The sequence below is a fragment of the Myxocyprinus asiaticus genome, chromosome 21, assembly GCF_019703515.2.
Source record: "Myxocyprinus asiaticus isolate MX2 ecotype Aquarium Trade chromosome 21, UBuf_Myxa_2, whole genome shotgun sequence".
Lineage (NCBI taxonomy): Eukaryota > Metazoa > Chordata > Actinopteri > Cypriniformes > Catostomidae > Myxocyprinus > Myxocyprinus asiaticus.
Genome location: NC_059364.1, coordinates 8,053,943 through 8,077,686, shown reverse-complemented (window position 1 = coordinate 8,077,686; position 23,744 = coordinate 8,053,943). Strand labels below are relative to the sequence as shown.

Here is a 23,744-nt window from a genome sequence, read left to right as displayed (position 1 = left end):
CTAGATGAGCTCTTCCCAAGTCTGCTTGACATAACAGGCCACAAGCTGGAAATCGAGCGAGTTCACAGGGTCCTGGCTCAATTCTGTCTCACAAAATTTGTATAGAAGCACCGGACTTGAGCAGTCCGATGGAAAAGTTGTCGCGGGGGATCTCGCCAAACATGAACTGTTTGGGTTTAGAGGCATGGACGCTGGTTGGCGCTGTCATGCGAGGGGTTAATGCGCACATTTTTCTTTTTTCTGTTTGTTTGGTTCGGGGGGGATGTTCGGGTTTGATTGTTTCACAATAATTTTGTTTTTTTTCTAATATGTCAGAATGTCAAATGTTAATATGAGTGGATTGTCTCTCTCCATGTGGAATGTGAATGGGTTGGAGCACCCCATAAAAAGATGTAAGGTTATTTCTTTTCTTAAACAAAAGAAATATGATATAGTGTTTCTGCAAGAAATGCACCTTTCCCCGCAGGAAGCTGAAAAATTTGGGAGGATATGGGGTGGGCATGTTTTCTTTAGTGCTGGCTCAAGTAAGAGCAGGGAAGTCATTACGCTGATAAGTAAACATCTACAATTCTAATGTCTCAAACAGATTAATGATACATAAGGAAGAGTCATTATTGTTTTGCAGAAATTCAAGGGCATAGGTTGATTTTGGCTAATATTTATGCACCTTACACTGATGATCAGGGCTTATTTTATAGATCTTGAAGGGATGTTGCAAGCCGCTGGCACCCCTCATGATATAATATTGGGAGGAGACTTTAATCTTTTGATGGACTCAGTCCTTGATCATAGTGAAGCAAAAGTGTGTAAGCACCCTAGAGCAACAGTTACGCTTCAAAGAATGTGTAAATATCTTGGTCTTACAGATATTTGGAGACTTTTGAACCCATCTGGTAGGGACTACATATTTTTTTCATCAGTCCATGAGATTTATTCTACAATTGATTTTATATATATATATATATATAATATATATATATATATATATATATATATATATATCTATATATAATATATATCTTAAGTCCCTCATTTCATCTGTTGTGGATTTGCTCAATTGGAAACATTTTAGTCTCAGATCACGCCCTGGTGAGTTTAGAGGTGTTGCCACAAACGGAGAAAAAGAAATCTTATAGTTGGTGCTTTAATGTATTCCTTTTGCAGAATCCTGATTCCCAACAAATGTTAAAGGCTGAAATCAATGTTTATATGGAGACCAACTGGTCCTCAGTATCCTCTGTAGGCGTGGCTTGGGAGGTATTTAAGGCAGTTCTTAGGGTATCATACAGTATGCCTCATTCATCAAAATATCCAAAGCACAAGAACTCGTGGAGTTGGAAGGGAATATTAAAAGTGCCGAGGCACAGCTGAAGCGCCAAATGTCATCTGATGGCCTCAGAGAATTGACCCGATTGAAATACAGATATAATGCTATTTTGTCATGGAAGGTGGAGTTTTGGCTATTCAGGGCAAGACAGTCATACTTTGAGTCAGGGGACAAAGCAGGGAAGCTTTTGGCTAGATATATAATTCAGAGAGAGTCTTTTTCTACCATTCCCTCAGTGAAATCTGCTGGTGGTAAGATATTTACCTCGGCCACTGATATTAATAATGCTTTTAAAGAATTCTATCTTGATCTCTATAGTTCCACGTCTTCGTCTACTGATGAGGATATTAGAAATTTTGTGGAACCATTAGAACTGATGATGGAGCAAAAAAATTATCTTGATTCTGAGATAAACTTGGAGGAGCTTAGCGAGGTAATTAAGGCCTTGCCTACAGGCAAGGCTCGGGGGCCAGATGGCTTTGCCGCCGAGTTTTTTAGATTTTATGCTACAGAACTGGCTCCAGTTTTGTTAAAGTTTATATGGAATCATTAAAGAATGGAAAGCTTCCACCAACCATGACACAAGCCTGGATCAGTCTGATTCTTAAAAAAGACAAAGATCCAAGCGAGTGTAAGAGTTACCGTCCAATTTCCCTGATCCAGCTAGATGTTAAAATATTGTCAAAAATGGCTAACCAATTAAGTAAAGTTATGACATCTCTTATACATATAGATCAGGTGTGGTTTATTTGGGGTCATAGCTCTTCTGATAATAATAGGCGTTTCATCAATATCATGTGGTCAGTGGCGAATGATTAGACTCCGGTCGCTGCTGTCTCACTTGACACAGAAAAAGCATTTGATATGGTAGAATGGGTTATCGTTTTACGATTTTTTACTAAGTTCTCAGGATACAGAGTTAATTGGTCTAAATCTGAAGCTTTGTATCTGACAGCGTACTGCCCAGTAACGGCTTTCCAGCCGGGCGCCTTCCAGTGGCCCAAACAGGCAGTGGCGAATTCTCAGGACCAGCAAAGCCTTCTCTGCTGGCCTAAAATGCCAATTAAATAAATATTTTTCATCCTTTCATTCTCATTGACCTTTTTGCCTATGTATTTTTAATCGCTTTCCACTCTTAATTGATCTACAAACAAATAGAGAAAAACGAAAAGTTTATCCAGTCAGAATTTATTCCTTGATGCTTACAAGCAAAGTGTGATGGCTGTTTCACAAATCGCATGCCCGAAGCCAATCTCGTTAGCTGAAGCAGCGTGTGAGTCTGAGCTACACCCCGTCAGACCTTCAGAATTTCCACAGAATCCCTCAACAGTGCAAATGAATGGGCAACTAATGTCAGATTGTCAGATTCATCAGCCAATCAGATTGATTTATTTGTTCGTGGTGGGTGTGATCTTTAGGATATGTCCCGGTCGAGGCCTTCTAGCTGGCCTTGAGTGACGCATTCGCTTTAAGTGATGTACATAATTTGAAAGCGAAGAGCGTGAGATCTTGCTGACGAGTCGGAAAGGAGGACTGATTTTCACTTCAAGTAAATTGGTAAGTGCTTTTTGCATTGTTATAGCAACATCAGGAGTTTTCTAAGTGTAAATTAGGCTGCTGGAGCATTCAGTGTCGGATCAAGTTTTGAAAAGTAGTGCTGCGTTCCATTCAACTCGGAAAGTCGGATTTTACAACTTCCTACTAGGAAAAGTGCAATGTAATGCATCTTAAAGACAGAATTACAACTTGTAGGCTCATGCAGAAATTCTCAACTCCGATTTCGCCGAGATGCAGGGGCATGATGTCACACAAACCTGTCGACACTTAGGGAGATATACAAAGTAAGTACTAAACATTCACTTTATTAAGTAATATCGATAAATGAGTTTGTTTCCACATTACATGATATTAAAGCTTGTTTAACAAACACTTGCAGAAACAGGTGTATAAAACATGGTAAATTATAATCTCTTTTGATAATCGTACACCTGAAGCACAAATGCTAGTGCTGCAGCATTGTTTATCAGTTGGGTTACTAGGAGACTTCTCTAATGAGAGTCAAACCCCTACTAAGCTAACGGGAGCATTGCAGTTTTGTTTCCTTAAATGTCTTCTTCTGAATATCGGGGAATGGAATGCATTTATGGTCCGAGATATCAAGTAGGAATATCCCTCATCCAACTTGTATGGAACGCATCATAACCATGTACCCTGACGAAACGAAATGTATTGCAAGCAACAATTAAATCGCAAATATTATTAGATAGATTTTTCCAGGTATTATCCTTGGTAGATTCATATGAAAAATTATGATTTTTGATGTTCATTTCACAAAACAGTCATGCTGCAGTTAAAATTAGGCTTGCTTGAGCATTAAGTGTTGTTTCAAGTTCTGGCTTTCGTGCGTGGACGTGTTTTTAAAATGTCAGTTGGTATTACTAGTTGACTGCCACGTAATATATGATAGGCATACGGCGTCTTATTCATTGTGAAACTGTGTTTTCTTAATGGCATGAATCACACTGAAGGCCTAGACTTTAAATGCACGGCCCACCACTGCAAACAGGGCATTAAGTATTTGGGCATTTTATTCCCAGCAAATTTGTCTGATTTAGTTAGTTAATTCTGACCCCTTAATTAAAAGGTTTTCGAGCGATGTGGGCAGGTGGGCTTCATTAAATTTATCTATGATTGGGAAGGTTGATGTTATTAAAATGAATTGTATTCTAAAATTTAACTACTTGTTACAATCTCTCCCTGTAGATGTCCCCCTCTCTTATTTCAAGCAATTTGATAGTATAGCGAAGTCCTTCATTTGGAATGGTAAACTTCCCAGATTACATTTTAATAAGTTACATGAGCCAATTGACAATGGTGGGCTAGGCCTACCCAAGATTTTGTTGCATTCGGTCTCAGACATTTGGCTCATTGGTCACTTCCACCTGAGAGAGCCCTTCCCTGGTTTTGTATTGAACAGGAAGTTCTTGCCCCTATTTTGCCATTAGAAAGCCTTTCTATTAAACAAACCGGCGCAGTTAAGTCACACCCCGTTATCTCACATTTACACGCAATATGGACAAAAGTGTCCAGAGTGTTTAATTCGGACATTTATTTAAATGTTGCCTCGAGCATATGGTTGAACCCTAAATTATGTATTGAAAGGTCCCCTTTCTGCTGGCTGGAGTGGATTGTGAGGGGGGTTACTACACTCGGTGGCCTATATGAGAGTGAAGTGTTTAGATCTTTTGAAAATTTGGTTCAACACTTTGGGATTCCCAGATCTCAGTTCTTTAGGTATTTACAGCTGCGCCACCTGCTCTGTAATATTTCTGGGAGTAGCTCACACCCCCCTAAAGCGGCAGATACTCTGGGAGAGGTGATTACTGCTTTTTGAAAAGGTCATGAGGCATCAGTGTATTACTCCCTGTTAATTCAGAATCTTGGGGACAGAGCTTTAACTTCTATCAAAAGATTATGTGAGAAAGATTTAAACTTGGTATTGGTGGAGGAAGTGTGGGCTAGGATTCTAAAAAATGTCAAGTCTACATCTAGAGATGCAAGGGTTCGCCTTATCCAATTCAAGATATAACATAAATTCTATTGGACCCCCTCTGGATTATATAGGCTTGGTCTTAAAGACACACCCACCTGCTGGCGATGCTAATCAGAAGATGGAGACACAATCCATGTGTTTTGGGGGTTTGCTAAGATTCAAGAATTTTGATTGAGGGTTCAGAGCTTTATGTGTGAGGTATTGGGCACTCAATTTTCATTTTGCCCCAGACACTGTATCCTGGGTGATGGGATGTTTGTTAACATTGGGGACACGGCTGTGGAGAGGGATTTGTAGTTTAGTTGGGTATGTGTATTATTGATGTTGTTTGAAGGGGGGGGGGGTTAATGTGAATAATTGATTCTGTATTTTATGTTGTGTTTGTATGTTTTATGATTGTAATCAATAAAAAATTGTTAATAACAAACAATATATTACTCTAGATATGAGTTTTTTGGCTGTGGACATGAAGTGTGGTCCATTCTGCAGTTTGTTCTGGCCAGATGATGGACATGAATAGCAATTAATCACAATTTGTTTGTCTTTCATGTCATTTAGGGGCAGGCTTATTTGAATACAGTATAATTGATACTTCATTTTGAACTCTTTGTTGTATCATGTAAAACCAAGCAAAGTTCTTTTTGTGGAATATATTGCTAAAAATGTGCTTTGTGCTGTCTTCCCTTAAAAATAATTGTCAATTGGTTTAATATTCAGTTACATAATGGAATGACATTCGGATATTGTTAAGTGTGGCTTAAGTGTCCAAATACTTTTTGGGTTGTTTTGGGGATTATTGGCTTGCATAATAAACTGCACTTGGGACTTTTATATATCTGGACTCCTGTAGCGTTTGTGCCTGGCCTGCACGTCACGGTGTGTAACTGGAGAAACACTCATCCAGTCTGAGTGAATGGAAGATGCTGGTAATTTTTCCCTCCAGTGTTTTGTAAAGCATCATGACTCTCAGAGGGCAGGATTGAGTTTAATGCAGAGGTCCTAAACATGTTCAATATGGTTAAATGCCTACTTGAGGGGCATATGATGATATATGCTGTTCAAGGAGTAGTTCAGCCAAAAAAAAAATTATGTCGTAATTTTTTGCATTAACCTGGAGTTCATGGTGACCATGTCTGTCAACCTTAAAAAGGACCAAAAAACAAAAGTATCCATAGAAGTATTCCTTCCAGATTTCATAAATAGTGTCACGTTGGGTGCCCTTTTTGAATGTGGATGTGAATGTTGGCAAGGTTCAAGATCTGGCGAAGGGGGAACATTATCAGCGAAAAACAGCTTAAATTTTGTTCTGTTCCTCACACAGGCAGACTTAGAAAATATAGTACACAAGTCATATGGACTACTTTTATGATACTTATATGGTGTTTTTCTTTTCTTTTTTTTTTAAGTCCTTTTTAGAGTTTCACAGAAGTGGTCTCCGGAACTGCCATAATATGGAAATGTCTACTTTTGTGTTTCACAGACCATGTTTACATGCACTTAAGAAAAATGTTTATTCCAGGGTTTTTGCAGAAAGCGGTGTTCTGAAACGTCAACACCATTTTCCTTACGCGATTTAAGGGATTAAGTGGAAGCAGTTTAACACACCCAGGTTTCTCCTGGAGAATGCGGTTTATGTGGCCACGTAAACACATTAGCGTCGTTCTTTATAGGTTTTTGAAGAGTGGGCATGTTCATGGAACAGACTGGATGTCATAGGATGGAGCCTAACAAGTCAACACAGCAGAAGGAATTCAACATTTCTGGGAGTACAGTGGGAGAAGTGCATGCACTATAAAATATACACATTTATACACACCAATTTAAAATATCAACTACTGTTCCTCATGTTTGTGTACATGTGCTCATACATTGGGGGAATCCCAGAGTTTTACGTTAGAGGGAAACCCCACTATTGCAGTGCAATTCCGCTGCAGGTCGTGATGGAAAGTTAAGGAAACAAACACAGCAGCATCAACTCTGGAATATCTGGAAGTAAAGCAAAGCAACGGAGAATAAAATAGTGAAGTTGTCCTCGGTTACCATGTTTGTTATTTACATAAGCGTTGCGGGGAATATACGTTGCTTTAGAGAAAGCTGCTTACTGACCGAGCCGCATGTATACGTGAGTAAAGAGAAAGCCATGAGCACAGTGCATGTAAACGGGAATGCCGGTTTCCAGCTTTAAGCAGCTGTCTCACAATAAACGGCTTTCTGGTGTCCATGTAAATGAGCTCACTGAAAAATAAATAGCATATGCGTTTGGAAAAACATGAGTAAATAATTGCATAATTTTCATTTTTTTGTGAACTATCCCTTTAAGATAAGAAGATGATGTCACTCTTTGTAAATGACACTTCTGACACTGTATGTGTATCTCTCGACAGACTCTTCTGAGGTCTCTGAGTCTTTAATGCACTTTCCCAAGGTTGTTCTTTTTTCTCTTTCCTTTGGACTCACTCTTACACACTTTCTTCCTCTTACTCTCTTCCTCCCTGGGGCAGAACAAATGCCATGTACTTTTCTTCCCTTGGGCCTCTCTGCTGGCTATGATCCTGATGTTCTCAAACTGCAGTCTTCTAGTGAAAAAGAAACCCTCCTTCAGAAAGGGCAGAGAATGATGGACATAATGAATTCAGAGACGAATGGAATATAGTCTCGCTGAGCCAGACCTTTGACCATAGCAAAAGGTCTGAACTGTATTGCAGCTTAAACTGGCCAAGAACTGATATGTAAATCGATCAGTCACAGTCGGTTGTGCTATTTCGTTCCATTGAGGGGCGGGATTTTTTTTTTTTTTTTTAAGATATATTAGATCATAAATTACATTGTCCATTTATTGTCTGTGTCCACCATTTATATGCTTGCTTTGAAAGTGTTTTGAAATGTTCTCCTGATCTTGGCTTCATTGTGACTCTGTGATGAGATTGTCTCATTTCTCATGCTTTTTCTCTTGCAGGTTATGCTTTCCTGTTGTTCCAAGAGGAGAGTTCAGTTCAGGCCCTCATTGATGCCTGTATCGAAGAGGATAGGAAACTGTACCTGTGTGTCTCCAGCCCCACTATTAAAGATAAACCAGTGAGTAAAGCCATGCTTAGTGTTGTGGATCTTTTGCCAAAGAAATAGACCGCTTGATTATATGGTTTGGCATCACAGCCAATCAGAAGATATTTGATGTTTAATATGCTTTTATATGGGGTTGAATTTTGGACCATTGAGATTTCAGGGTGGGTGGGGCTGCTGAAGAAATACACTGGCGGCCAAAAGTTTGGAATAATGTACAGATTTTGCTCTTATGGAAAGAATTCACCAAAGTGGCATTCAGCTGATCACAATGTATAGTCAGGACATTAATAACGTGAAAAATTACTATTACAATTTGAAAACAAAATTCAGAACTTTTTAAACTACTTCAAAGAGTTCTCATCAAAAACTCCTCCACGTGCAGCAATGACAGCTTTGCAGATCCTTGGCATTCTAGCTGTCAGTTTGTCCAGATACTCGGGTGACATTTCACCCCACACTTCCTGTAGCACTTGCCATAGATGTGGCTGTCTTGTCGGGCACTTCTCACGCACCTTACAGTCTAGCTGATCCCACAAAAGCTCAATGGGGTTAAGATCCATAACACTCTTTTCCAATTATCTGTCGTCCAATGTCTGTGTTTCTTTGCTCACTCTAACCTTTTCTTTTGTTTTTCTGTTTCAAAAGTGGCTTTTTCTTTGCAATTCTTCCCATAAGGCCTGCACCCCTGAGTCTTCTCTTTACTGTTGTACATGAAACTGGTGTTGAGCGGGTAGAATTCAATGAAGCTGTCAGCTGAGGACATGTGAGGCGTCTATTTCTCAAACTAGAGACTCTGATGTACTTACCCTCTTGTTTAGTTGTACATCTGGCCTTCCACATCTCTTTCTGTCCTTGTTAGAGCCAGTTGTCTTTGAAGACTGTAGTGTACACCTTTGTATGAAATCTTCAGTATTTTGGGCAATTTCAAGCATTGTATAGCCTTCATTCCTCAAAACAATGATTGACTGACGAGTTTCTAGAGAAAGCTGTTTCTTTTTTGCCATTTTTGGCCTAATATTGACCTTAAGACATGCCAGTCTATTGCATACTGTGGCAACTCAAAAACAAACACAAAGACAATGTTAAGCTTCATTTAACGAACCAGATAGCTTTCAGCCTTGTTTGATATAATAGCAAGTGAATTTCTAGTACCAAATTAGCAATTTAGCATGATTACTCAAGGATAAGTTGTTGGATTGATGGCTGCTGGAAATGGGGCCTGTCTTACTTGAGCCAGCACTAAAGAAAACATGCCCACCCCATATCTTCCCAAATTTTTCAGCTTCCTGCGGGGAGAGATGTGTTTCTTGAAGAAACACTATATCATATTTCTTACGTTTAAGAAAAGTAATAACCTTCCTTCTTTTTATGGGGTGCCCCAACCCATTTACATTCCATGTGGAGAGAGATAGTACACTCATATTAACAACTGACATATTGATATAATAAAAAAAAAATAAACTGTGTCAAAAACAAAATTATACAGGCCACATTCCCCATTAGTGAAACAGTCAAACTCCGAACTTCCCCCCGAACAAAACAAACAGAAAAAAGAAAAATGTGCGCATTAACCCCGCACACGAAAGCGCCAACCGGCGACAATCCCTTTAAATTCAAAAGGTCCATGAATGCCCACGAGCCCCCACGACAACTTTGCCATCGGATTGCTCAATTTTGCCTCACAAATTTTGTGCCAGAAGGAAGAATGAACACAAAGAACATGTAGATTAATTCACAGAACTGTTTTAAAGGTGTGATCCTCCACAAAACAAATTTCAGCTGATATAAAACAGTTCAGTTTCACGGATAGACAAACGAATGTTCAGTGAGCCAGCTGTTATGAGTTCAGCGGATGACGTAATCATTCCAGTGTCCCGTAAACGGCACAAGCTCCAGCCGCTAGGCGGAGCCAACACAAAAAGGAACAAAACTGACATCCCTGTTCCCCGGATGGTCGAGTCAATTCACTCGGAGGCCGCATAAAATTATATACCGTGACTTACTCAATCCATCAACTTTATAAAACGCATCCTTTGTGTGAGCATGTAGATATTTTGCGGTCATCCATAGTGTCCACTCTCAAACTGGCCTGGAACTTCCATGCAAACGTAATCTTCCGTCAATGCAAAAGCTTCTTTAAGGAAAGTGTTATTCATAAAACAAGCTCCAGCCGCTAGGCGGAGCCAACGTAAAAAGAAACCAAAATGTCGCCCAGCTTCCTCAAGAGCAAGTACAGCGAGTCGACCCACTCACATGAGAAACATCCAATGGTTTTCTCACCCATTGATTCAATAAAAGACATTGCCTGATTGGTGGACATGTAAATACTTTGTGACCGTCCTTCGTTTCTATTCTCAGTTTGGCCGGGAACATCAGAGCAAAAGTGATCTTTCGCTGATGCAAGTGTTTCTTGCATTCCTTGAACCGATCACGTTTCTCTCTTGTCGAACTCGCAAAGTCCGGGAACAAGAAAATATTATGATTCCTCCAAGAAAGCTTCCCTTTGCTCCTCGCCTGGCGCAACACGTGATCTTTATCGGATGACCTCAGAAATTTGGCCAGAATCGCCAGCTCGCTCGATTTCCAGCTTGTGGCCTGTTATGTCAAGCAGACTCGGGAAGAGCTCGTCTAGGAATTTCACCGTATCTCTGCCCTCCTCATGCTCAGGAATTCCAACAATTCTGACGTTATTCCTACGGCTTCTATTCTCAAGATCTTCAAGCTTTTCAAGAATACGTTCCAGATCAACTTTGGTCGCGGGCGGATTAGCGGTTAATTCCCTCTCCGAAGACTCCAAATAATCGATTAGTTTCTCAGCATCCGACACTCTTGTAACTAACTCAGAGAATTTCATTTGCATCGCCGTAATTGATCGACGTATTACAGCGAGATCCTCCAAGTCAGCAAGAACCTTTGTCATCATCACCGATATGTTGGACAACTGACGTTGGATCTCCTCTCCCGCCGCGCCATCCAAATCGAGTCCCCTGTCTGTAGGCTTGTTGGGGCTTTCATCCTGAACACGTAAGTGTCTTTTAATGTCTCCAGAGCCCAAAGATTTTGACTTCTTTGCCATGTTTTACCTCAAAGAGCAAATGTGTAACTGGGTGTATCGAATTTCACCAGATTATAACATGAAAATAATAAAAAAAAATTAGCAAAGTGCGCAGAGCTCGTCGTTCACACGTTTGCTTCTTGCATGGAGTCACGTGACCTCATGGGGCCTGTCTAGATTTGATCAAAATTGACTTTTTTTCAAATAGTGATGGTGCTGTTTTTTACATCAGTAATGTCCTGACTATACTTTGTGATCAGTTGAATGCCACTTTGGTGAATAAAAGTACCAATTTCCTTCCAAAACAGCAAAATCTGTACATTATTCCAAACTTCTGGCCGCCAGTGTATGAAAAATCTTATTTCTGCTGGTTGCAGTAGGTTAGGAAAAAAACTCCTAGGTTAGGATTTACAGGTGCATCTCAATAAATTAGAATGTCGTGGAAAAGTTCATTTATTTCAGTAATTCAACTCAAATTGTGAAACTCGTGTATTAAATAAAGTCAATGCACACAGACTGAAGTAGTTTAAGTCTTTGGTTCTTTTAATTGTGGTGATTTTGGCTCACATTTAACAAAAACCCACCAATTCACTATCTCAAAAAATTAGAATATATCATAAGACCAATAAAAAAAACATTTTTAGTGAATTGTTGACCTTCTGGAAAGTATGTTCATTTACTGTATATGTACTCAATACTTGGTAGGGGCTCCTTTTGCTTTAATTACTGCCTCAATTCGGCGTGGCATGGAGGTGATCAGTTTGTGGCACTGCTGAGGTGGTATGGAAGCCCAGATTTCTTTGACAGTGGCCTTCAGCTCATCTGCATTTTTTGGTCTCTTGTTTCTCATTTTCCTCTTGACAATACCCCATAGATTCTCTATGGGGTTCAGGTCTGGTGAGTTTGCTGGCCAGTCAAGCACACCAACACCATGGTCATTTAACCAACTTTTGGTGCTTTTGGCAGTGTGGGCAGGTGCCAAATCCTGCTGGAAAATGAAATCAGCATCTTTAAAAAGCTGGTCAGCAGAAGGAAGCATGAAGTGCTCCAAAATTTCTTGGTAAACGGGTGCAGTGACTTTGGTTTTCAAAAAACACAATGGACCAACACCAGCAGATGACATTGCACCCCAAATCATCACAGGCTGTGGAAACTTAACACTGGACTTCAAGCAACTTGGGCTATGAGCTTCTGCACCCTTCCTCCAGACTCTAGGACCTTGGTTTCCAAATGAAATACAAAACTTGCTCTCATCTGAAAAGAGGACTTTGGACCACTGGGCAACAGTCCAGTTCTTCTTCTCCTTAGCCCAGGTAAGACGCCTCTGACGTTGTCTGTGGTTCAGGAGTGGCTTAACAAGAGGAATACGACAACTGTAGCCAAATTCCTTGACATCTCTGTGTGTGGTGGCTCTTGATGCCTTGACCCCAGCCTCAGTCCATTCCTTGTGAAGTTCACCCAAATTCTTGAATCGATTTTGCTTGACAATCCTCATAAGGCTGCGGTTCTCTCGGTTGGTTGTGCATCTTTTTCTTCCACACTTTTTCCTTCCACTCAACTTTCTGTTAACATGCTTGGATACAGCACTCTGTGAACAGCCAGCTTCTTTGGCAGTGAATGTTTGTGGCTTACCCTCCTTGTGAAGGGTGTCAATGATTGTCTTCTGGACAACTGTCAGATCAGCAGTCTTCCCCATGATTGTGTAGCCTAGTGAACCAAACTGAGAGACCATTTTGAAGGCTCAGGAAACCTTTGCAGGTGTTTTGAGTTGATTAGCTGATTGGCATGTCACCATATTCTAATTTTTTGAGATAGTGAATTGGTGGGTTTTTGTTAAATGTGAGCCAAAATCATCACAATTAAAAGAACCAAAGACTTAAACTACTTCAGTCTGTGTGCATTGAATTTATTTAATACACGAGTTTCACAATTTGAGTTGAATTACTGAAATAAATGAACTTTTCCACGACATTCTAATTTATTGAGATGCACCTGTATATGGTAGAGCTTTTATCACTTAACACTTTAATGCTTTACACCTGGTGTGGACACAGTGGAACATTCACACATTAATTCATTTAAAATTTATCCGTTTCTCCTCCTCAGGTCCAGATTCGCCCGTGGAACCTGAGTGACAGTGATTTTGTGATGGACGGTTCTCAGCCTCTTGACCCACGCAAGACCATCTTTGTAGGAGGTGTTCCACGACCTCTACGTGCAGGTGACACTCTCCTCTCTAATATCTCTTGGTCTTGCTCTGTTGGATGTGAAACGGCTTGCTTGCCCCATTTCATACTTTTTCACAAAAAACAGAAAAGGTTTTTCTGGGTTGGAAAAATTTTTCCTATACTGGCCCCATAAACCTTATAGTTTTGAACCAGGAACTACTGATATCAGGAGATGAGAGAATGTTGTGCAGTGGTGGCTCAGCGGTTAAGGCTCTGTTTTACTGACCAGAAGGTCGGGGGTTCAAGCCCCAGCACTGCCAAGATGCCACTGTTGGGCCCTTGAGCAAGGCCCTTGACCCTATCTGCTCCAGGGGCGCCATATCATGGCTGCCCCTGCACTCTGAGCTTAGCTGGGATATGTGAAAAAAAGAATTTCACTGTATATATGCAAATGTGTGACAGAATAAAGGCTTCTTGTCACCATGTAAAATTTTCAACAACAACAAAACAAAAAAAACAAAACAACAACGTAATCTGGTTAACCACTGTTAAGTTTACCTAGAAAAATTACAGATGTCAAAATTGCACCTGAAAACCATCATTCTTCTTGCAATATAGTTGTCGAGGAGATCCTGGATAAATTGGAAAGCGCTTAAAGCAAGCATAAAATGCTGTTTGTAACCCATTTAACTTGCGTTATCTTGCATATTTTTGATTAAAACATGATTTTCCTTGAGAAATACATGTTGGACGGGGACTTGATTTTATCCATAAAAATGTTATTGGATTTTAAACACTGGTGCAGGCAGGGGTTTCATACGGAAGCCCTGAATCGCAAAGTGAAGAAATTTTTTTTTTTTTTATTCTCAATTTGTTTTCTCTCTGAAAATTTGTTTTTATCTGAAATTTCATTGTCTCTGAACTTTTGGTAAAAAAAATGTTTTGCCTGAGATTTGTTTTTTGTAGGACATAGGATCAGGAAGGCATGAAAACCTGGTGAATTTTCTTTTCACTTTGCAGTTCAGGGCTTCCGTAGTTTAAAAAATAAGAGGGATTCACAACGTTTCAGAGGTGGAGTTTTACATTTACACAACATTTAGAAAATTACATTTTGATTAAAAAAAAATACTAAGACAACCATTTTTTAATTTGGAATAACATGCACAGACATGTTATCTCACCAGCTCTAGCACCATTTTGGTGGAAAAGAAATGTGTGTTTTACAGCTTTCTAAAGTGATTTCATGTTTTCTCCCAATGGTCAGATATGTCATTATTAAAGTTATGAAGCTGTTTTGAAAGCTTGTGAATAATACTGTGATTTTTCTTCTGTGTATGTTTAGTGGAACTGGCTATGATTATGGACAGACTCTACGGAGGTGTGTGTTACGCTGGCATTGACACTGACCCCGAACTCAAATACCCCAAAGGGGCGGGCCGAGTGGCCTTCTCCAATCAGCAGAGCTACATCGCTGCAATCAGCGCCAGATTTGTCCAGCTTCAGCATAATGACATTGACAAACGGGTTAGTCGGCTCATATAACGGCAGCCAGAAAAATATTTTCCATGACAGGGATCTCAAGCAAAACTCTAAAATATATGTCATTATACAAAATGCATGAAAAATCGAAAGGCAGTTCTGACTTAAGGAAGTCCCCAAGAATTAATATTGTGTCATGACTTAACCTTTTCTTTTCAATGCAATGGCAGTGGATAGTGCCTCACTTTAAAGCTTTAAAAAGGGCGCATAAGTATCATATCAGTATGCAGCTTGTGTGTCATTTTCCAAGTCTTCTGAAGTTCTGAAAATCAGTAACACTTTACAATAAGGTTCCATTTGTTAACATTATTTAACAACATTAGTTAACATGGACTAACAATGAACAATACTTTTACAGCATTTATTAATCTTGATTAATGTAAATTTCCACATATAAAACTTTGGATTTAAAAATGTATTACCATATGTTAACATTAGTTAATGCACTATGAACTAACATGAACTAACAATGAACAATTGTATTTTTATTAACTAACATTAACAAATATGAATAAATGCTGTAAAAAAAAAAAAATATATATATATATGTTGTTCATTGTTAGTTCATGTTACCTAATGCATTAACTAATGTTAACAAATGGAACCTTATTATAAAATGTTACCTGAAAATCTTGTCATCCATTGTGCATTTATGAGTTTGCAGTGGTCTGCATTTTCATGCGGGAACTTGTGTTGTTTAGTGCTGAAAATAGTCATATTTGAGATTCGGATGACCCTAGACTTTAGCAAACTGAAAATCAGAATATTGCTGGGGTTATGTCTGCTTATTCACAGACCATTTTAAGAATTTTTCAGCAGAACGCTATAAATGCCATACTTAGATACTTCCCAGAATAGGATTTTATGTTGGACTGTAATTCTAGATGTGAAAGCCTACCGGCAGTTTCTGTACCGTGGTTTTCCTGTAAGCCAACAATACAGGCAGAAACCCAAGAGTAGACTGTTTGTAATCAACATGACCATTGGCTGCTGGAGGACAATTTGAAGTCTCAGTTGTGGTGTTCGTTTATTATAGCTCCATGCTATTCCAGTTCACTTATGTACACACCAGAGTTAATGGACTGTTTTGGGAATGTCATTCAGAATTAATTAGTTGATGAAAACAGGACTGAAATTGGATGCCCACCAGAATCCCCCCCCCCCACCCAAACCAATATATCAAACAGTTGCAGCATTCATTGCTCATTTCGGCTGCATTTGCACTGCAAGGTCTAATGCACAGGTTCGATATTTTGACAAGTCCGATTTTTTATTTATTTATTTTTTCAGGTGGAGGTGAAACCGTACGTCCTGGATGATCAGATGTGTGATGAATGTCAGGGTGCTCGCTGCGGAGGGAAGTTTGCTCCATTTTTCTGTGCCAACGTCACCTGTCTGCAGTATTACTGTGAGTACTGCTGGGCGAGTATCCACTCGCGCGCCGGGCGCGAGTTCCACAAACCGCTGGTGAAGGAAGGCGGAGACCGACCTCGACACGTGTCCTTCCGCTGGAGCTGATGTTGGTCCTGCTACACCCTCAAACTATCCTCTCCACCCAGAAAACACCTTCAACACCATTAGCAGTAACTCAACAACTACATACACATGGATTTTCCTTCTCATTTTGTCTTTTTAGAAACAAATATCATAATATATTTGTCGAGTATATTCTCTGCTTACGAACATTTAGAAAAATACTAATTTTGAGTCTGTGTGCTCAAAAGTTGCACTTTGGCACAAACATATGTGATCCACAGTCGATGTTAACACTTATAAGGATGTTGTGCTTTTAATATCTCATTCTCCTTCGTTTGGTTGGTTAGTGCTCCGTATAGGTAACATTACACAGTGTGAGACTGTATATGAATATACATTTACAGAAATTATATATTTTTTAATTTATATTTATCTATATACACATAGATGAAACATTTTGGGGTCAGACTTTTTTAAGAAGCATGCACTTATTATGACAAAAAAAAACTGTAGGATATTCCCCTTAGAAGACACGGACAAAAAAAAAAAAATTACCAAAGGTCAAATTAATTCATTTACAAAGTCAAGTGGGGTGTTCAAGTGTTCAAAAAAAAACAAAAACAACAAAATAAGAGTAATACACAATTATTTGCTGTCCATTTTGATATATGAATAGTGATACCTCATGCATGCATCTTTCTTTTTGCTTCAATTTATGGACTTTTATTTTTATTACAGTTTTTTTAGTGTTATGTACATGTAATGCTGCAAAAGCTTTTGCTGCTAAATACATGGTATGAATCCATACGTCACACTTTATTCAGGCTGGGGTGTAAAGACAATCGGATCACTCACGAGAATGAGCACTCGACGGGACAAGAGGCAGGTCTGTGTTTGCCCTTAAACTGCATGTTTAAAGCTGCATTGCATGCAGTTGAATGTCTGAAACTCAAATTGGGCCACACTTGGATTTCCCCAACAATACAGACGAATTACATGGAGCACAAACTGAGCACAGCATGAACACTGAAAACAAAAAAAAACAAGTTTATTGGCTCACTGATTATGTTGTGAGCCAGACCAGATGACAAAACTGCAATCATGTTTTTCAAATCAAAATTAGATGTAGGATGTTCTTCTTACGATCTGTCTTGAAGTATTTTTTCGCAGTGATCGTTCATAGAATTGTGCAATTTTTTTATACAGTATATAGTTAGGTTATTATGACGCCTAGAACTGTGACTCGCTTTAACTGTTAATGATGTCTGACATGGAAGTCCTGTGAAACTTCACAACTAGTGTGTGTGTATGTGTGTGTGTGTGTGTGTGTATATATATATATATAATATGTACATGCATACAGTCCATTCTCTTAATAATGCACACACACACACACACACACACACACACACACACAAACATACACATTTATATATATATATATATATATTCTGAATTTGAAATAGTTTTGTGTTCCCTCACAATTATTTTGGGTTTTCGTGCAATACATTTATCCATCCCTTACAGAAACAGAAATTTACCATCAGTTTACTACAGTACCTATAGTTCGACAATGGTATTTGTAGTAAAATTATAGGAACCACAAAATTTACCATGGTTTTACAACAGTAACTATAGTTAAACTATGGTATGCGTGGTAAAATGTATAACTATAGTTACTGTTGTAAAACCATGGTAAATTTTGTGGTTACTATGGTTTTACTACAAATATCATAGTTGAACTATAGTTACTGTATTAAAATCATGGTAAACTCTGTGGTTCCTATAATTTTACTACAAATACCATATAGTTGAACTATAGTAACCACAACATTTACCATGATTTTACTACAGTAACATTCAACTATGGTATTGGTAGTAAAATAATATGAACCACAAAATTTACCATCATTTTACTACAGCAGCTATGGTTCAACTATAGTATTTGTAGTAAAACTATAGGCACCATTAAAGTTACCATGGTTTTACTAAATTTACCGTATTTTAACCATGATATTTGTTGTAAAACCATAGTAATAATATAGGAAAAAATCTAAACTATGGTAATAAAAATCATATTCATTCTGCAAAAAATAAATAAAAATAAAACATGGTTAGTTTTACTGTAGTAACACCATGGTTAATTTGTGGTACATTCTTACCACAAAAAATAATAAACAAATAAATTAGTTACATGGTTACTGCAGGTTTACTATAGTGAAACTATGGTTAATGTTTATAAGGGCATGTTGTTGGTGGAAAAACCATACTTGTACCACAAATTAACCATGGTGTTAGTTACTGTAAAACTGTAGTATACATGTTTTTTTGGCAGAATGATTAGTTTTGATTACCATAGTTTTGGTTGTCCTTTTATTATATTGGTTTTATTACGAGTATCATGGTTTAAATATGGCTGCTGTAGTAAAACCATGGTACATTTTGTGTTTTACTATAAATACCATAGTTCTACTTTGTATACTGTAGTAAAGCCATGCTTAATTCTGGTAAGGGATGGATAAAGGGATTGCAATTTAACCCAAAATAATTGCGAAGGAATGGAAAATTATTTCATCTATTTCAGGAAATAAAACATAGAAATATATATATATATATAATATACATGTTTGGCCCACAACACAAACGCAGTCAGAACCAAAGAGCTCTTCTTATCCGACTCTTAATGACCAACAAAACACTACATTAAATGCCTACAATTTACATTTTACAATACAGTTTACCTACAATACAAAACTAGTGAGGCAAACTGACACTTAAATCAATAACCTTCGTGTGGTTTGTGTTATGACCTCAAAGGCTTGCACACAACTTTGAAATATGGTGGCCATAAGGCTACTGGAATAACCTTGTGTGACCACTGTATTTATATCCAGATTATCCTGCAAAGCTTGAAAAAGAATAATGACCTGCTAATGTTGATGGTGGACATTTAAAAAACAAAAAGTAAAAAAATTTGCAACGGTAGACTAGGGGGTTGTAAGGAGGGAGAGGAACGCAACGCGAAGAAACGCGTCGTGGCTGCTTATTTGGAGTGTGGATGAGTATTATGGGATGGCACGTGGGGGCTTTAGCTGCACTGGGTTTTTTAACTGCAAATCCTCATTTCATTTGTGTGGCGAGCGTCCCGTTGCTGTGAATCCCAAGAGTCAAAAACTGTCCGTTTTTGGGTTAAGTACGTTGTTCCAACGTTAACAAACTACTTTTGTACTGATTGAGAAAACGAAGAGGATTGACGGTAATCGCGAATCCTGATGACAGTGAATTCTGGGTGTCTGTGTGATATATTTTCCCTGCCCAGATTTTTCTGTTTGTTCCGTCTCAATCCGTGTATCATTCGTTCTTTTCATATTCAATTAAGAATTCAAAATCAGAAAATGACATATTTCACTAATCATTTACAAAACTAATATTAAAAAACAAATAACGGCTTGTTTTTCATACTTTCGATTTTATGGACACGGGACACTGTTCGTTTTGATGATTTGATTCCACCTAAAAAGAAACTAAAAGAGGTGAAAAATGAATTCGCACATGTGGGTGGCTCTGAAATGCCCCCTTTTTTTTTTTTGGATTGGTCAACCTGCAACGTCGTCTGTTCTTCCTCAAAGCCGTAAGACAAAATAAGAGTTCACTGCTGTTATATGTTTTGTAATATTGTTTTTGTAAATGATTAATGAAATAATTAGTCATTTTTCGATTTTGGATTCTTGAATCCAAATATGAAAAGAACAAATGATACATGGATTTTTATCTGGATGGTTGAACAGTTAACGTTTTGTTTCTCTTTTTTAACAGAAAAATATGTGTGCTTTCTGACTGATGTAATCTTTTGCAATACCTCAATTTTCAAATATAATAGGAGAGAGATTGATATTTTCTAAGTAAATTTATTCAAATATATATATATATATATATATATATATATATATATATATATATATATATATATGTTCTGCTAGAAGAAATGATTTAACAGATGGTTAATTTTATTTTTGTCATGCTTATTTTCTTTTATTTTTCATTTTATTTTTTGAAAAAAAAAAAAAAACATTAAAAACAAAAACATCTGAAGGAGTTAGAGCTGTATTATTTTAATATAATACTGTAAGAAACTGAAGTACGGATGCTGTCCCCTCTGAAGTCCTGCAGAATCACAGTGTTTCTCATGTAAACATCAGATCTTTCAAATATTATATATATATGTATATATATATATAATGTGTGTGTATTCTATAGGATCAGCAGGCCATCAGGTGCTTATAAAGTCAACTGAACATACTACTAACATTTGTTTATATTTACAATCAGTCCTTTACTATGCTAACCAGAGTTGTGAATCTTTTGTTAATTATATTTTAAAATTATTATTTTTTACGTTTCTTAAAAGATTGTTCCCCTTTTTGTAAAAAGTGCACATGCCCCGATTTGTTAACCTTATATGATTCAGTGAAAACTTTTTATAGTTTTTGGAAAGATGGTGAGAAAACGTGAATATTCAAAAGCTGAAAAGATATTGTTTCATCTTTAACTTGATTAAAAGCCCCCAGGTGCATCCTGATGTGGTGGCCTTCTATTCACCCAAGACTTGAATTAGTCCCTCAATTCTTTGTTGAAATGTGCAATACTGTTTGTACTGTTTGTAAAAAAAAAAAAAAAGAGAGAAAGGCATAAATCTTTATTGCAGATTTATTTTCATTGCAAGCATTGTGATTCACTAAGATCATTTTCTACTGTGTATTTACTCATGCTAGTACCTTCCAGTAGTAATGTAGCCTTTGTACTGAGAAATTTTTTTCATTATTTTTTAGAGATTTTTGCAAAATAAAATTTAAAAAAAAAGAAAGAAAAGAATTAAAACATTTACACATTTTCCATTATTTTCTTATGTTTTCATTATGGACTTATTCCTCAACCGTTAATGTTAGCTATTTCTTGGGGTGAGAATTTCATATCTGGTCAATGTCGTTAATATTATTTTGTATTTTTACGGCGCTAATTCTTAATCTATTTTTGTTCATTGTTTGATATGCAAAGCTTGTTAACTTTGATGTTGCGTACTTTGGTGAAAAAAAAAAGAAAAAAAATCACAAAAATGAACACAATCATGGTTGGTAATATATGATTAAAATGTATTGAATAAATGGGCAATACAAAATAATGGCAGAATGGAGCAAATTTGAGGTTGTGGTGAAACCCCATCAAGATGGATGAATTAATGTTGCTGAAAACCCACTTCCTGCTGGAAAAACTTGTGGCTGAAGGGGATGTCACATGACCATTTCTGAAGCTCTTCAGCTCCACATCCATTCACTTTCAGCAGACACAGTATTAAGTAGAGTGGCCTGAATTATATCATAATGTTTTGGTATGAATGTAGTGGCCCAGCTTGCATTTACAGCACTGACCATTTCACCCATTTAATTGTGAAAAACATCAAAAGGCTCACTTTTTATATAATGCATGTTAAATATTGGAGATTTAATTCAGTCACAGTACTGTGACAGCCTCCTTTGTAAGCTATCAAAATATAAACCAGAGGATGTGGTGTAATGGTCTTTAAACCATTTCATTTCACTAATACCATTTTTTCTTCTAAGTTTAGATTTTGCTAAAGTATATTGCAATTATCTCATACCCCTTAATAAATCTTGTGACTCCTACATTTATACACCAAGATCATTCAAGACTAAAATGTTGTTTAAAAAAAACAAAAAAAAAACACCTTTAATAGATCATTTTTGTCTTGTGGCATCTCTAGTTTACCACACTATTAGCTACATTTGTCTTTACTTACAAAAAAAATATTTATATTGAAAAATGTATAAGGTTATTGATCGGGAACCTCACTACTTTTCCCCCAGTGTAACTTTTGATGTCACACTTTACTTCTGGAGCCTTCTTTACAAGGCTTTGAGATTGTAAGAATTCTTTGAAAAGAGTGCTGCTGATGCTTACTGCTTAAGTTTCGACCTTTATGATTTTTCCTTTTCTGTACTGAAAAACGAATCTTATTAAATGTAGCTATATGAAACATTGTCATATTTTTCAGTTCTCTTCTTGTAAAACGAAAGTGCTGAAATGCAACCAAACACTCAAATGTCTTGCATTTTTGCCTGTTTTAGCATCATGTACAAGTTAAGCTCAATCGACTGTATTAGTGGCATAATGTTGATTACCACAAAAATTGAGGTTACAGTGAGGCACTTACAATGGAAGTTAATGGGGCCAATTTTTGGAGGGTTTAAAGCCAGAAATATTAAGCTAAATTTGACAAAAGCACTAACATTATTTCTTCTGTTAGAACTTGTGTATTGAGCGGTAAAGTTGTTTAAATGGTTGTTTATGCAGGATTATATACTGCAGTATATTATACTATTATAATAGCATAATATATTAACATGTATATTATTTATATATGTAGTACAATATCACTATAAACAGTATAGTAGTCACATACTACTTTTTTACTATTATTTGTACAAATAGCCTGAAAAAAAACTTTCACAGGGACTGCATAATATATACATAAATGCTTTCAGTCTGGTTTATTTGCATATTTTTATAAATGCAAATAAGACATGCTTTAAACAGAGCTCATTAGAATTTATTAAAATTCTACCAGCTTACCCAAAAAAGGCAAATAACAGAAATATTTACAAGTCCTATTTTTTTTTTTCTCTCTCTCCTTTTAAAACTCTGCAAAGTTTCTGCAAACATCATCCTACTGCTCTTCCAGGTGTACTTTAGGATCACAGTCAGTTCATGTAAGACATTTCACATGATGTGTCTGATGAGACAGCAGCTACTAGCCCTTCATTTTCCTACAATAGTTAGATAAGCACCCCCTAGTGGGCTGCAGGAAGCAGTAACTGTCGTTTGCTGACCTACAAGATGTCGGAAGCCTTTTCATTGCATTCCAGTTCTTGACAAAGTCTTCATTCGGTTCTGTCTGGGAATACTGTCACTGCGATACTGATGGTGAGTTCTGGAAATCCTGAGGTTCATATGTTTGAATTCATACACACAGATGCTTGTGCAACACTTAACTTTAAGATTACTCTGGTGCCAAAATAGGAGACAAATTAATAACGGACTGCAGACACAGTCTTGAGCAAATCATAAGAGTCTACTAGCAAGGGAAAAGTTGTAAGACTGTGACAGCCATGAGCAATTTGTAGGCGAGCATTGGACTGGAGTGTTTAAGGGTGATGGACATCTCGCCATCGTCGCTTTATGCTTCAAGTCTTTTCCGGTTGCCTATTGTGCATGTTGTACTAGGTTCATTTGAGTGAATGCATAAAGCCGTCCAGGTCGTATTCATTCTCATACTGCTGCTGGTCCCACAGGTCACCCAGTCCATCAAGAACAGACTTCATACCATCTTTACCAGAGGATGACGACGCCTCACTCTTGTCTGCCTTTTCATCCTACACATCAACAAAAGAGCATCAGTATAAAATGCGTTTCTCTGTGCAAACATCCTTTTAATGTGTAAATGACAGGCTAAACACTGTTTAGGGGAGCACTGTCTCATGGGTTGCT

The 23,744-nt window shown here is 37.6% G+C and overlaps 2 protein-coding genes across 13 annotated transcripts in view; one reads left to right on the top strand and one right to left on the bottom strand.

Moving 5' to 3' along the window:
* LOC127412199 (cytoplasmic polyadenylation element-binding protein 3-like) overlaps positions 1–22,233 on the top strand; it is a 65,982-nt gene extending 43,749 nt beyond the window's left edge. For 7 of the 10 annotated variants that reach the window (XM_051648385.1, XM_051648383.1, XM_051648381.1 and 4 more), the window contains 4 exons: positions 7,837–7,955; positions 13,105–13,219; positions 14,509–14,690; positions 15,996–22,233. In XM_051648385.1, the coding sequence (XP_051504345.1) occupies positions 7,837–7,955; positions 13,105–13,219; positions 14,509–14,690; positions 15,996–16,223 (644 nt within the window). In that variant the 3' untranslated portion in view covers positions 16,224–22,233. The remainder of the gene's footprint in view (positions 1–7,836; positions 7,956–13,104; positions 13,220–14,508; positions 14,691–15,995) is intronic. The other 3 variants (XM_051648390.1, XM_051648389.1, XM_051648388.1) reach the window with 2 other exon arrangements.
* A 487-nt stretch (positions 22,234–22,720) lies between these two features.
* Positions 22,721–23,744, bottom strand: part of LOC127412189 (TATA-binding protein-associated factor 172-like) — a 57,817-nt gene continuing 56,793 nt past the window's right edge. For all 3 annotated transcript variants that reach the window (XM_051648350.1, XM_051648348.1, XM_051648349.1), the window contains one exon: positions 22,721–23,629. In XM_051648350.1, the coding sequence (XP_051504310.1) occupies positions 23,483–23,629 (147 nt within the window). In that variant the 3' untranslated portion in view covers positions 22,721–23,482. The remainder of the gene's footprint in view (positions 23,630–23,744) is intronic.